Consider the following 16,160-nt stretch of genomic DNA (forward strand, 5'->3'; position numbering starts at 1 on the left):
TTATCCTCCTTATTTGGTGGACAGATATAACATGCACCTATTGCTCGATTTATCTCAGGCTGTTCTTATTGCATTCATGATGATTCTTGTGTTGTTCTTATTGCCTACAGAACTATTCTCTCCTTGACGTGAGGCCACCACCACCTGCAATGATCACTTTAAACAATTCTGTGTACTGGCAGGAATTTGAAGATACCTGCGTCTATGAGTGTCTGGATGGCAAAGACTGTCAGAGCTTCTTCTGCTGCTATGAAGAATGCAAATCCGGATCTTGGAGAAAAGGGCGTATTCACATAGACATCTTGGAGCTGGACTCATATTCTCGGGTCTTTTTCCCTACATCATTCCTGCTCTTCAACTTGGTTTATTGGGTTGGATACCTGTATCTCTAAATATTTCTGTGGTGATGAGTAAAGAGCACTAGATTTCACTCTTTACTTTCACTGTCCCCAGACCAGTAGTGACCAATTGGAGTAGGAAGGAAAAACACTGCTCAGTTTATCTGAAGTTATACATTACCTTTGAGCAGCACCGGAGTACCTGGCAACCATTTCTATTATGCATTTCACACTCACACACATGCGTGCGCACACACACATTAATTGAGTTTTAAAGTGATATTCTTGCTAATCCCTTATTGAATCTGTAGGTTGGTGATGTTTATGAATGGTTTTTGGATATTGGAAACAGTTGCCAATTGCCGTTGCAAGGAAATCTGTAAAACATGTAAGCAAATATCCGGAAGCTCTCTTATGCCAAGACCCCTTCTATATCTTTCCTTAGCAACTCTTAGGAGCACCAGTGCCCACATGTGTGGAGACACTGCTTGCTGGGACACACTCATGTTGACCTCATCCCCATGTTCCTGGACAGTCTGAGTTCAAGTATGAACTGCAGTGAGTTTTGACCTGGTTTCCTCTCTTTGTGACCTCTTTTACTCTGAAACTATCATTGTTACCTAGAATTTCTTTATTTAATAATCTCACCCTAGGTTTAGGAAGGGTGTATATGCATTATCCACAAGTTTCCAGTTGAGAAAAAAATATGATTTGAAAAATTCTCATGTTGCTGAATTCAATGATGTTGATTATCTCTGAACATCAGAAGGTTATTACTCTATTCCAAACTACTAAAAGTAAGCAGTATTTTAACTTTGGGTTCTTGGATTAGTTCAGTTGGAGTTCAACATTTTACCTTAAGGGTTGTGTTTTGGTCTAACAAAACACAACCCCAGAGTATGTGTCTTTTGTATGTTATGCTATTACAGGTTCGATGATTATCTTCATCTTGCAAAGACAAGTATACAGCACTCATAAGCCCTTGTCGTGAAAATGTTTTCCAAAGTGTGAAAGAAATATAGATGGAATTTAAAATTTTCGTAGTTATAATTAACTTTCAAGTCAAATCAACTTTAGATGCAAAAAAAAGGGCAATGGCTATCATCAATGATATATTTTGATGAACAAAATTATTTTATACTTTGAGATATGAATATGTAGCAAAATCCCAAAGAAAAAATCCCCTGAAATTAATACTCTTTTGATATTTTTATAACACAAAACTAACTTGGTTCTTGATGTTAGTTCTTTGTTATAACTGGATACCAGTATGTAACTTCACAAGACTCTTCAGAAGCCTCCCACCATTGATAGGAAAAACAGTCCCACCAGTTCATTAATAATGCTTTGGCATTATTAAAATTTTGGTACTAAAATTTTTCTACCAGTATCTCTGTACTTCTCATCTTTCTCACCCATAAAATTGAACTAATTTTATTGGAAACCATAAAATTTTATTTTAATTGTCTATTGTAAGTACAATTATTACTCAGAAAAAAGGTAAAATAATACACAGAGAGAATATATAAAAGTGCTAATTTCACATAATTTACTGGATTAAGACCAGACATAAGGGGATGGGAGTGGAAGAGGCTAGAAAAGTAAAATATAAATCTGTTTATATTTATGAAACATCATTCATATCAAGTGAATGCAAATACATTGGTATGATCACCCAGCTTTCAAGGACTGAATCTATGTAGTGTGAGACACCCAAGTCCTCGGCTTTTCTTCCTGTCATCTCCCTGACTTTTGATTTAATAGTGGCTACATAGGCCACAAGCCAATTGGGTTCTATTTAGCAAATTCAATTTAAAACATAAAATAATATTTGTGGAAAAATAAGTTGAACCTATTGGCTAATATGAAATTTCTACTCTATTGAAGAATTTCACATACTAGCATCCTTGTTCTGTCTCTCATGCATAAACTACTCCCCCACACTTGGCAGTGGTGTCCTGGAGGCACCCTGACCAAAGGAATCCACCATATCCCACCAAAGCACTGAGTACCCATGGAAGGTGGTCCAAAGTCAGTCCTTTTCAAGCATAATTTTCATCTTTATGAATTTATAATATCTAACAATATGAAGAATTTCAACCTGTTATGTCTTAAAAGTAGTTATGGAGGGAGATGAATTTTCTAGTGAAATTCCTCTTGGAAGAGACATAACCTAAGAACACTTTTATAAGATAAATTTGCTCCACTTTTACCTTAAAAATTATATTGATGCTCCTTATTTCAAAGCTCCTCAATATTTGGGTGTTGTTGGCAACTCATAAAATTATATGTGTAGGATATACTTACCAATAACCTATTTGCTGAATCCAACCATTCTCTTCCCCCTGATCTCAGCCATCCTGCTGATGAACACTAGTTCATGGTTCATTTCTCCATAAAGGAAAACTTTTATCTCAAGAGAGTCTCATAGATGTTCACTCACAAAGTATAAAATAGACTCCTGCCCATACAGCAATCTACCCACAATGGGTTCTAACTAAAAAGAACTCAAACATCCCCTCAGAACACACCAATGTCAGTTTCTCTGCAGGCTTGTCTGTTCAAGTTCTCTTATAAGTCTCAACTTCTGAGATAAGCCTTCAGTCCACAATACAAGAGATGGTATGCACCTCATGCAGGTACAGAGCTCAGGGGCTTGCTTATTAACTATGTAAGAGTTTACCTTTTGGAGGAGGGAAGAGGAGAGGCACAGGAAGAATGTGAAGGAAATGTATCTCTCTTAAATTGAGGGACTCTCCTTCACCAGTATGCTTGGTTAGTAGTGTATGTGTGAGGTACATGGGTGTAAGGCTGTTCCACCCAGACCCAGCACCTGTATAGCTCTGCCCAGCTTGCTTTGCATTTAGACTTGAGAAATATGTTTTGTGTTTTCATGGCAGCTGGTGGGGAAACTGTGTAAGTGGCTGGTATTCTAAAGGTGCTACTGTATTCCTCACTTTCAGAAATACTGTAAATTGCAGAGATGAGAGTTACGTATTTTGAAAAGGATTTCTAATTTCTTACCACTGTGGATCATACTTACAACTGTGACTGTCTCTCCTTTAAGCTTCATCCAGGCTGAGAGGGAGACAAAAGAAAAGGCATTCCACATCAATGAAATTAGAGAAAAATTCCTCTTCAGAGCCTAGAAAGTTTCTGTTTCTACAAAGTCTCAACACCAGTGACCAGAGGAGAGATTCTCAGGTACTGGGCAGAGAAGGAAAATGTTACTATAAGTTACTTTTGACCCAGCCAATACTGCCCCCTTTTTACCCAACATATGCCTTAAAATAACACATAAAGCTTATATCATACATATCTCATAGATTTTCCATTTTCTGTAATCACATATATTCATGACAGGTTTTATTTATTGTTTATGGATGGATGGAGACAGGATTTTCTTTTGTGTGTGTGTGTGTGTGTGTGTGTGTGCCAAGCAGTCTTTTCCTTAATTGTATAACAAATCAGGTAAGAAAATAGTTTTTGTTGATTCAGTTGAAAAAATGCTTGTCCTTCATGGCAAAGCATTTTCAGGCTACATGAGGGAAATTGGGGCCAATCTAAATTAGTGTTTCTGATGGGATATGAGTGTCCACCCTTCACACTGAGTCTTTTTATCTGGCCATATCTTGCTACAGTAAAAGTGTCTAGACATATTTTTTGCTTCTCTGCAAAATAGCATACTCTGCAAGCAAAGGTGGGTATTTCATAACCCCATTTTGCATTAACGTATACTTGCCACAACTAGGAAGCAATGGGGCACTCTATCTAAAGGGCTAGAAAAAAGACAAACAAAACCTCTTCTTCCTTGATTATTTTATCTCAGCTGCCAATAACTGAGAACTTTCTATGATTTATTTTGCAAACTTGAAGAATTATAACTAGTTTCCAAGCATATACTTGTCACTATATCAGATCAATGTTCTCAAGACACAAAGCACTTTGAATTCTCTCCATGATCTTACAAATATCTGCTTTTTCTGAGCATTTATAAACTATATAAATATGAAGTTTCAGACCCAATTTCTGTAAAAAAGAAAAGTTAATGAACGACTTTGGATAAACATAATAATATATAAATACACACTGGAATGTTCAGAACACTATTGTTTTTAAAATATTCAGAAAGATGTCTGGAAATAAGGGGGGGACAAACAGATTGTAAATACACTGTAAATGTTAAATTCATGACTTTCTGTTGAGTTTTCTTCAAATTGCCCAAAATTGAGGAAGTATGCAATCTGTGCCTATTTCTTCCTCTCAAACTTGCTTGTAGGAAACATTCAGGTTGACAAGGTTTAGAAGTATTTCTGCATTGTATAATCATATCCAAAGACCTAAATAAATAAATAAATAAATAAATAACAGTTCAGGCTAAATGACAAATCCCTTCTTGTATTCCTTGTTTACTTAACCTTTTACTTTAGAAACAATTTTCTATAATTAATAGGAGAAAGCATGTACATGTTGAGATAACAGGATAATAATTCAGTCATTCATGTCTCTGGGAGAATAAAAACTTGCCTTCTTTAATGTTTGATAGTTTTGAAGACTAGAGACTAGACCATTTCCATTCCTCTTTTCAACTTTATTCTAATTACAAGTCAGCAATTCCAGGCTATAACCTGGTTTAGTTCTATTAAAATTAAAGAGAGGCTATTCCCTACTATTTTTCTTCAAAATGTCCTTTAGTTAAATGATGCTTTGCTTTTTAATGTTGTCAGTAAAATACCTTAATCCTCTTATTACTCTGCTCACATAAAAAACAAATTTTAGACTAGTTTAAATCAGTGCTAAAAAATTAGTTGAACAGCCACTAACAAGTGTTCAACGTTTTGAGCTAACCAAGTAGGTTTTTCAGATTGTGTAATATAGGAATATGAGCTAGAAAATTTGGAAGACAAAACACACAAACATGAACACACATACACACTTGTGTACACACATGCATACACATGCATGTACACACACATGCACACATGCAAAACAAACTCTGTTTGAATGCAACATTCAGGTAATTAAAGGAAATTTAAATTGTTCTGCTTGCATTATTCAGATAATGGCTTACTTTCACCACTTCGTTTTTCAAATTTGTAACCACAACACAGTTTTCCCAGCCAAGTGGACTTGCTCCACAAAGTGAGGGTGATAGTGGTTCCTGCAGGGAAGGAAGGCTCTCCATGTCTGTTGAACAGTTTAAACTGAACAGATTGGAAACAATAGTGAAGACTGATTTCCAATAATGAAATCTCACAGATTGTCAAGGTAGCTGCCATAGTTTCTTCTTTTCTGGTTATTTGGAATTTCTTCATTTCTCCCACTAATCAGTTATTCACAAATGGATTAAAATTCCTAATTTCCAAAAACAAAAAAAAGTAGAAGTCCTAACTCTCAGTCAGACTGATTTTTAGGAATAAATAATGATTGTTTTTATTTGTTTAGAATTTACTAAAATATATTTTTATCCTGTACTGTTCACACTTATGAGGAGGGATTTCAGTTTTGACAACTGAGTGAAGGCACCCCAATACAGAGAACAATAGTTTAATCACTTTGATGGAGAGATCAGACCACCCCATCCTCTATCTAGCCCAGTCAACCCATCCACCATTCAGTTAAGCTGCCCCATTCATTTAGTCCATGCACAGGTTAGTGCAGGGTAGGTCTAGAATCTATAGAAAGAAGAGTAATAATAGAAATTTCACATAATTTGCTGATTAAAATCTCAAATTGTGAGCCACATAGGGTAAGATATTAGAAGATAAACTATGCTGCATCATCATAACCATCATCATCATCACCATCATCAACATCATAACTATCACCATCATCACCATCATCGTCATCATGACCATTATTATCATCTATATCCTTTTACATGTTCCATACTAGTCCTTAGCTATTGATCCAAAACAAAGGTCTAATGTTTTTTTTTTCCAAATCATAACAAAATTAGAACTTAAATTAAGAAGAAAATGGAAAATTTTAATTTTAGCTTAAATATTAGATATGCAGATTATAGTTTAAAAACTTGTTTTTCTAAAACATTTCCATAACTTCTCTGTGTCCCTTCAGTCTTTGTCTACCCTGCTTCAATCAAATTTGAAATTATTCCTTAAGAGAACACTCCACCTACTTTTTCTTTATTGGTTGCTTCTGGGTTTTTTGTTTTTGTTTTGTTTTATCTCACGTGGCTTTGTTATTCTTTTTCATGAAGATAACATATGTATTGGCTATGAACTCTTTTCCCTAAAATGGATGCATCTTCAGACACCACAGATTTTCTTAGCCCAAAAGGACAATCAATATGCTTCTTAGTATACAATTTGGGTCTAGGCTTTTATTCCCCCTAATTTATCTTGAGATTTTTACTTTTAGATAGAAGTAGACGCAGGCAAAATATATTGATTACATTTACAGTGTTTACTATTATATTATCTGTTTAGAATAACTGTATTAAGATATTGTAAAAGATACTTTCAATTATTCTTGACCTTCAAAATGACTAATTTTGTGCTAGTGAACAATGTTTACATGCATATATTTATAAAACTACATGATATGTTTTTCTTTACAAGCAGCTCCTGGACTGAGTGAAAGGGTCATTCCTCATGAGTGCATTTTCTATGGAAGATTGTAGAAGAGTAATAATTTTCAGGGATTGGGCCTGGGTTGTCTTGTAAGCAGCAAAGGGCCATCTTGTGTTTACATGCAGTGATGTGTGTATTTGTGTATGTATGTACAGTGGTAAAACTGGAACAACTTATTAACATGTGTATTACTCTACCCACCACCCCAAATGTAGTTGAAAAAAGTAGAAAGGAGCACAGTTTTACTAGTGATAGTATATTAGCTTACTAAGTGTTTAGTTAAGGAATAAAGGAGTGAGGGAGAGAGTGAGGGAGGGAGAAAGAGAGAGAAATGGACAGTCTCTATATTTTCTGGAAATTTGGGACCACATTCTTTCTTAAAAAAAAAAATCAAGTTTAAATACCTGATCAGAGTTGGTTCTGAGTTCAAACAATCCTGCCTCCTACTGAGAACACGATCATATTTTCACTTGGGTGCACATCTAGCGATTCTATGATCATTTGTGCAGGTGGTCAGTATTATCTGATAAGCTAGAAGTAGTTCTCAAGATGGAGGTGACAAATAGCCATCCTCACACTTATTTAGGACGCATTTTTCATGTCCAACGTGCGAAAGCATCGATCAGGTCTAGTGTGAACCATGCGACATTGGAATTAGCCACAGTGCATGGACTGTCCTCTCTTTTTGAAACTTGTGTGGAAAGTAAACCATCAGGAGCCCTGGGAAATGCCCCAGGCAGAAAGGGAGGGAAAAAGTACTGATCTGTTCTCTGCCTCAATGCAATTCTTCCTACTTGTGAAGCCATCTCGTTCAGGTGGGAGGAAGGTAGAAGAATTCCAGAGTCTGAGAGCATCTTGGAATTGACTGTGAGCACATAGGGTAGATGAGTTCGGTCCTGAGAAGGTGTCCACCCTGCTCAAGTGTGTGTGTCCACCCCTCTCTAGGAAGGTGGACCAAGGACCAGGCCAGGGTACTCACCAAGTGGCCTCCAACAGTCCCTGCTCTCGTCATCCCACATGGACTTGGAAGCCCTGACTCCCAGTCTTCGGGCCATCTCGGGGCCCTCCCCACTGTCCCGAGATGGTTCTGAGATCCCGCTGTCCTCCTCCCCTCTCTCAAGGATGTAACTTCCTGCTAGCCGTGCAGCTCAGCTCGTGGTGTCCTAGTGAAACGAGGGCGCACTTGCGCCCCACGTGCCTTGGCGACACGGGCGGCACCACGCCCCGCTTCGCCCCGTCCGGTCCCGCCGCACCCTCTAGGCCGTGCCTTGCCCTGGGCCAGCTGGGCCTGGTGGCTGGGTCGCACTCTGTATTTGTATTTGGATTCCTACGTTTGTACTACTAATACAAATAAATGCACATGTTGTCAAAAATACTTGACCCAGGAATGGGCATCTTTCCGGTTTTGGGTGGGTGACCAAGAGGCTGGTGAAAGGCACACTGGGGCCAAAGTCAAGGGTACCCCTATGCATATGGTCCCTGCCCACCAGGGGGACATGGCACCCAGTGCCCCTCTTGGAGGCTCAGTTCCCTGCCCAGCACCACACAGACATTTCTGCAGTGCTGAAGGGGAGAGGGTTAAATGTCTTATCTGGCAGAAAGGTTATAAGTGGCTAGCGTCCAAAGGAAGTGTCTTCCTCTTCCACTCCTGCCAAAGCCCATGAACAGAGATTTCTAACCCATCCCTGGAGAGCAGGAGGCCCCACTCCAGCCAAGTCAAGGCAACTGATGCCAGCCTCTGGGGCCTTGCCCACAGTTGAGGAGAGGACTACAGTGTGGCCAGTGACCCTATACTGTCTATGCATCTGGAAAGGACTGGCCACCCCCAAAGTCCAAACAGTTGCTTGGTGGGAAGGCGCTGCAGCCCCACACTAAATAAAGGCAAACCTTCACAAAGGAAAACTATAAACCAATCGCAACTCCCACCACTGTGGGTAGACAGAAAATTTTATACTCTAGTTTATTTGAATTGAGCACATATTACTAAAAGTGAACAACCCAGGTCCCCTACCTAGTTCACCTAGTATGACTTCCACAAAATAGTCCCACCTCTTCCCAGATGGCCCTGTGCTGGTGGAAGGTGGGGTGGGGGCTACCAGACATTTTCTACCACCTCTGCCTGTTTCTACCTCTGCTTTCAGTTCTAACAGAGGACATAAAATATGACATTGGATTTTCAGAAGCTGATTAGACCTCTCCAAAGTACCTATCTTGGTGTTTTCAGCAATTACTTCTAGAATTACTTCAATCTGTGTTTAAACACTAACGAACATTCTGTGTTCATTCCTCGCTTTCTCTTACTAGAATTGTCAAGTTTTCCCTGTTTTGTGGCCAAAGTTGCAGGCCCTTTCAGAGATAAATTATAACAGCTGTCACATGTATTAAGAAATTTTCACACATTGAATTTATTCCATCCTTCCAGCACACTGTGATGGAGGTACTGTATTTGTCACTATTTTACTGATAAGACAATTGACACATGGGTTAAAATAACTTGTCCGATATTGTAAGCTTACAAAAAGGATTTAAATGCTAGAAATATGACTTCAGGTAACTTCAAAACTCCTGTGCTTAGTGGCTACACTCTGCCAGTCAGGATCTTGAAAACCTTGATATGGAATGAACTTCTGAGGCCATTCATTTACTGTGGTAGAAGTTCACTTTTTAATTAATATAAACACACTTTTCTTTGGAAAGTAACATCTCTTCCAGGGGGGCAACTAAATAATGTGCCCAAATGGCACACTGAGGTCAGCTGTCTTTAGTAGGGACTGTCTTTAGTGTTGCTGGAAATCAACAAAAACTACTCTCAACTAAAAAGTAATACATACAACGTTCACTTACTTGATTGCTTGACCTGTAAAGTAAGAAGAGAGTTCATGCTAGGCCCTGAAGGTACTGGTTTCAGAACTGGAATTCTAAGTAAAGGAGAGACTTCATAAAGTCTCAAGATTTGGGACCCTGAGACCTGGAGGGGCATATTTAAGCCTCCCACTTCACCCCAAATTAGCTTTTCTTTTCTGAAAACCTTTCAGTGACTTTACCTGGGCCAATAGCTTCATTGGTCCAGGCCCAAAGGAAAGTTACATCCAAACATAGCCCAGAAGGAATGCTTCTGGTCTGTTCCCTAGGGGAGATGGCAGAGATTCTTGGGATCCTGCAGCATCTTAAATATTTGTAGTGAAAGGAAACTGGGAAGACTGCCTGGAAGTTATTTTAAGGGCTTAAGAACTAGAAAGGACTGACTATAAGACTGGGCTGGATACATTTATATATGAAGGGACCAAATAGCACCAACAATTTGCTTTTAAGGTCAATGAGGAACTACTCAAATAAAATGGCTATTTAAACCTGAATTTACAGTGGTATTCAGCCAAAGAAATTGAAATTTCAGTACTTCCTTGATACATTGTAGAGGAAAAGCCCAAGTCTTTGGGAGGTGAGAATGTTGGAATGTGTCCATTACATGCAACTAATCTATCCACCATCTAAACACAAACAGGGACATTCAAGGATACCCCCCCTCACCTAAAGACTAAGAAAGACATCAGTGATGAAGCCCCAGCATCCATGGAAGTTCAGAGGAGGCTGCAGATGTTGGGGATATGCTACCATGGACCCCCGGATCCCTGGTTTCAGTGGGAATTATTAAATTTTGTAGTAGTAGGGCCAAGTGGTGTGACTTAATCTTCATAAGCAGTGGATTCAATGACAATAATAAGCCCTAGGAATGGAGGAAAAATCAGAGCATGTCAATCCACAAACATCTGAGGCAGTGGCTAACTGATGCCAAAGTCTGTAGGAATGGTATAGATGCAAAGGCTACAGAGGCTTTGTTTGATGTATATAATCAGGGAAGTGCTAGAGCAAGCAGGCAGAATCTCATGTTGACATAATTAAAATTCATGGATCCTTACTGTGACCCTGGTTTAATACAATTCACAGATTCAGAGTCCCCCTGTGGAACAGGATCCAGGTCCCTTTAAAGGAATTCTGTATCATGGCCAAGAGTATATACTGAGATTCTTCCTCCAAGCATTTCCTAGAGATAAGGAGCTGTTTACCAGAATAACTGTGTCAGAAGGAAACGAAAATAATCAGAATTTCTAGAGTTATTTGGTACTGAGTTATGAATTTTATTTTTTTTTTATTTTTTTTTTTCAGAAATAATATGCATTTTTATTAGTAATGAGTTATGAATTTTAAAAATTCCCTGGGAACACAAAATACACTAGGGTCCAAAGTCAGAGGAAACAATGGAACTCAGAGCATAAACAGTTTTTCTGCTTTCTCTTTGCCTATGCCAATCCTCCAGGAGCCCAGAGGAGTAAGACTCCCAATGTATACGAGAAGTATAAATACTGTAAATCTGATGGAATCTTCACACATTTGCTCTATGAAGACTGAGAGACAAAGACTTTAAGAAAATGTGTTCTACTTGCAAAAGTGTTACCAATGACATCCCAGCTAAAGTTTGCCAAATGGAAAATACGATGGGATTTAAAGAAAATAAAACCAGATTACTAAAATAACCAAGAAATATCTGTTCATGTGACAAAAATAGTCATTTTCTGTCATGGTTAACACAATATCCACAAATGGTATCACATATCTTTAAACATCGGAATGCAAAAGTCAGGGATAAACATGTTCTTATTAAACCAATAACAGAAAAGCTCATGGTTTTATTTGTTCACAGAACTTGAGGTAGGAGACAAACTGCCTTTTTTTTTTTCTGACTGTGGTGCATACAATGTTCCCCACAATGGATAACAGGCTGCCAGTTTGCTTCCACATTTGCTGACTCATGGAGTGAGGACTACTACAGTATGAGAGTCAAGTGGAAGCTGGCTTAACTGCCCCAGTTTGCCAAAATAGCAAGTTCAAAATATTGTCGTATCTCTGGGGGAGTGTCAGTCTCCTTATACCTAAAATGTAAAAGATGCAGGGGAGATGACCCTTCTGTAGCTTGCACATGTATGTGTCTGGTACAAAAGTCAGTTAGAGAATGACCTTTTGTAAAGAATGTGATTATTATAAAATGAATCAAGTTATGATGCCATTCACAGAGAATATTCCAGATGTGATATACTTTTTAGAGAAAATGAACAAAGTCCCTGGCAGTTAATGTGCTGCTATTGACCCAGCAAATGCTTTGATTTTAGTCTCAGTTAATAAACACAATAAAAAATGATTGGCTTTTACCTGCAATGGCCAGTAATACACTTTGACTCTTACATCAGAACAGTGTAAACTTATGTGCTTTCTGTCATATCAAGCCCAGACAGACCTTAGTTGTCTTGATATATCCACAGAGCATTATGCTAGTTCATTTCAATGACTCAAAATTATTTAGATCTTTCAAGTGGCAGAATTAAGAATCTTAGAGCCTTCAGTAAGACAGACTCATTACAGAGTTTGCTAAATTCTGGGGAAGCCCAGAATCATACTATATTAGTGACTTGACTGGGAGACAAGTGATCCAGAGCATACCTAGTTTCTTTATATGTAAAGACAAATTGTTCCATCTTCAGTCACCCAGCATAAATAATGGGATACAATGTTTGATACACCTCTTTAGAATTTGGAAGCAATATATAAAACATGTAGTTATAATTTTTTGACATATTTATTGTATAGCCCATAAGGTTGAAAATTTGGGGTAGGACTCACAGAAAAAGAATTATTTGAAGCAGGCCCTGCGTAAGTACAGGATGAAGTGCAAAGTAGTCTTTGTGACCTAGCAGAGCAAATGGCATTTATAGTATCTGTGGCCAATAGAGATGTTGTATGGACTCTCTGACATGAGTAATAGGATAATCACCATTCTAATGCCTTGAATTTGGGAGCAAAGATTTATGCCCTTCTATTGACAACCATTCTCCATTCTAGTAGCATTTCCTGGTTTGCTAATACATTTATAGAAATTTAATTCATGATTATGAGTTGCCAAAAAAGATATATACCCATCATAAATGGAGATTCCATATATGACACTAAGCCTGAATAGAGGTAGAAAGCATAAGCAATTTGCATGAGCAACAGATACAGATTCTCATGGTACCAAGACCATATATAAAACAACCATATGGTTGGAGCACATGTGGCTCAACAAAATGGACTTTGCCTCACCAAAAATGATCTGCCACCAATTAGTGCCCATCTATCACCAGAAAAGGCCAACTCAATGCCTCTGATATGACACTATTCCTTAGAGACACTAAACATCTACTTGGCAGATTTATGACATAGAACTCATCCTTTAGCTAGTAGTGAGTGATTCCTCTTCTTTGGAGTAGATGAATATTTCTGATATGAATTTTCCTTCCCTGCCAATAAGACCATTCACATATTTGCATTCCTTATTCATTGCCATGGCAACCCATACAATGGCACCTCTGCCTTTCAGGCCAATTCAACCTGCTCTAGACCATTTATTAATGGTCTAAAAACAAATGCTTTTATTGGTGGTGAATGCTTAAATAGTAATGGCATATTTAATAATCAATGGCAGACAAACACAGCCACAGCTCTCCAGTCAAATAAGCCACATTGTCTAATAATACTATCCATAATTCATTGAGGACCAATGGAATAGAAATAAAAGGCAGAAGAAATGAGTGTCAGAGCAATTCATGTGTTAACAGACTCATGAAAAAATGGCTGCCAGATTTCTAGACACTCACCTTTAATCTGATCTGTCCCTCTCACCTTCTTCAGCCATGCCATGCAAGGTTTGAATACAGCATATATCTCTTCATATGGACTCAATATGGAACATGAAACCACTGAACTGAGTAAAGTAGCTAACATGGGACCAGCAGACAAGTGCATATATCCAACCCAGAGAGAAGCAGCGTCTGGCATTTTAAAAGCAAGATGCAAAAAAGTACAGAGTACCTGGTGACAGAAAGTTAAATTTTAAGAATTTAACTCTTATGCATTTTCCGCCAGGGCAGAGGGGAATAATTGAATAAACCAAACAAGTAAGAAAAATGCAAAGTTGAGAATAATCTTCCATAAAAGGAAAGCCTTTTTAAAAATGGAAAGTTAAAAAAACCAGTCATCTCCAATCCAGTTTCTTCTTCCAGCCACAAAGTCTATTTTGCCTAATTCCTCTTTTTCATAACTTAGCTGCTGATAAGCATGACACCTGGGGCTCTTGCGTTCCTAAGTGCCTCCTCCAGAGGTTTTCATGTATCAGGTCTGGAGCAGGACCCAGTATTCACAACACGCATTTGTAAAACATGTGTCTAACTAAATTGGGAGGAGGGAATGTAGAGGTGGAAACCAGAGGGAAATGTGATATCTGAGCAAACCTCTTTAGTTGTCCCCTTAGAATGGAAGGGGGATGCAAATCATAAATTAAATAGGTATATCTCTGAGGCTAAAAAGTATTTTTGAAATGAGATTAAAGTAGCAAGTCTTCTCTACAGAATTAAGCAGTATGGCTCAGTCACTGTATTCACCAAGGGAGGCTAGTACAACAAACTCTGAAATCTCATCTGCCTCACATAATCAGAGCTTTCTCACATTTAAGCCTGGACAGGCTATCAAGGTATTGAATTCCATTCAACATGTTGAGATTAATGTGGCTTCTCCTATGTTGCTTTACTCTTCTTTTCCATTTATCTGTTGGGTGGGGGAAAAAGAGTGAGTCTCACAGGTGGAAGTTGTTTACGGGCTGGGCTGGCAAGTGGCACACATTCCATGAGGCACGGCCAAAGAGCACAGTTACTCCTAATTGACTGCACAGAAGGCTGGGAAGTGTCCAGCTTCTCGCCCAGGAAAAAGAGGGTGAGCTAGGATTTTGGCAAGTGAGAGTCTCTGCCACACAGGTGAACAGAAGTAAAAGTGGGGTATGGGAGCCCCTGCAGTTCAAATGCCAGCAAGCAACATTGGAAAACCCTGCAGCTGACCAATAAGTACAGCACGTGGTTTGCCATGGGATAGTAACAGTCACAGCACCTGGATGCTTGTTAGAAATGCAGACTTCAGCCCATCCCAGACTTACTGAACTAAATCTGCATTTGTGGGCACCTTAAAATTTGAGAGGCACTGACTGCTCTTGCCAAGTCAGAATTGTCTTCAAATAGTTTAATCTTATGGTAACTTCAAAGGTCAGTGAAGGAAATGAAAGGACTCTGATTCAATTAAAATTCACCAGACATCCCACACATATTACGTTAAATTTAATATCAATTAAAATAATTATTTCACATGTGACAGGATGACACATTTCAAATCCAGATATATTCATCCCTATGTAATTCTAAAGTTCTGAGCCCCAAGGATTATCTTTAAAATCATGTAGGAGCACAAAGAATACATAAACATCAAAATTCATAAAAGATGAATCTATTTATAGATATTTGAGACTGTGTCAGATTAAATTCAGATCAAATATCAGCACTTCAATCACTGTGCCAATAAAGCTGAGAATCCTGAGTGACAATTATTACATTGATGGCCAATTGGGCAAAAACTCAGGGTTACTAAAAGGTTTGAGTGCCTGAGATTATGGATGCGGTCTACTTTTCACTTGTATACCAAGTTCTGCTTGGTGGCCACTGGCAGGCTGAAGATCTGCCTTATTTATTTATGAGAAAAAGCTTCCCTCTGTCAAACGACAAGCTCACTGACAAACTTGCTGCCACCAATACAGGGCAGAGAATGGAGTCTCCACACAGAGGAAGGTGGGGTGGGGGGGATCGTCACAGAAAATAACAGAAAACTATTCTAGTATTTCAAATACCTTCCCCAAAGCAGTCTGTTTGGTCTGATTTTTAAAGGACACACCAAACATGTTCTCTAGAAAAAAACAAAAAACAAAAAAACAAAAACAGAAACAAAATATCACTATCTTGGATATTGTAATTCTCCCTTAAAAAACAAATATTGTAGAAAGGAGTCCCACATGGGCAATCCACATGTAGGTACAACAGGTAATAAGCATTTTCAGGCTTATTACCTATTTTAGTAGAATCATTTTTATGATTCCCAATGCTTCTTTTCCTATTTATTTCATTTGTGAACCACCAGGAAAAAGCACGCATAAGGAGGAAAAAAATAGAAATCCACATTAGAAATGAAGCCAGCTAAGGCTAATAAACACACATCATGATCTAGTACCAAGGTGGTCCTCAGTAAATTAAAGTCTTAGATTCAGAGATCTCAAATATTCCTCCAAGCTCTCTAAAAATGTGGGGAAAAAAAACCTATTGTACTT

The 16,160-nt window shown here is 38.3% G+C and overlaps 1 protein-coding gene across 2 annotated transcripts in view; it reads left to right on the forward strand.

The window, feature by feature from the left end:
* GABRG3 (gamma-aminobutyric acid type A receptor subunit gamma3) overlaps positions 1 to 11,064 on the forward strand; it is a 736,855-nt gene extending 725,791 nt beyond the window's left edge. For both annotated transcript variants that reach the window (XM_078448932.1, XM_078448933.1), the window contains exon 10: positions 111 to 11,064. In XM_078448932.1, coding sequence (XP_078305058.1) covers positions 111 to 392 — 282 coding nt within the window. In that variant the 3' untranslated portion in view covers positions 393 to 11,064. The remainder of the gene's footprint in view (positions 1 to 110) is intronic.
* The last annotated feature ends 5,096 nt before the right edge of the window (positions 11,065 to 16,160 follow it).

The sequence above is a fragment of the Panthera onca genome, chromosome B3 (genome assembly GCF_046562875.1).
Source record: "Panthera onca isolate mPanOnc1 chromosome B3, mPanOnc1 haplotype 2, whole genome shotgun sequence".
In the NCBI taxonomy this organism is placed as follows: domain Eukaryota; kingdom Metazoa; phylum Chordata; class Mammalia; order Carnivora; family Felidae; genus Panthera; species Panthera onca.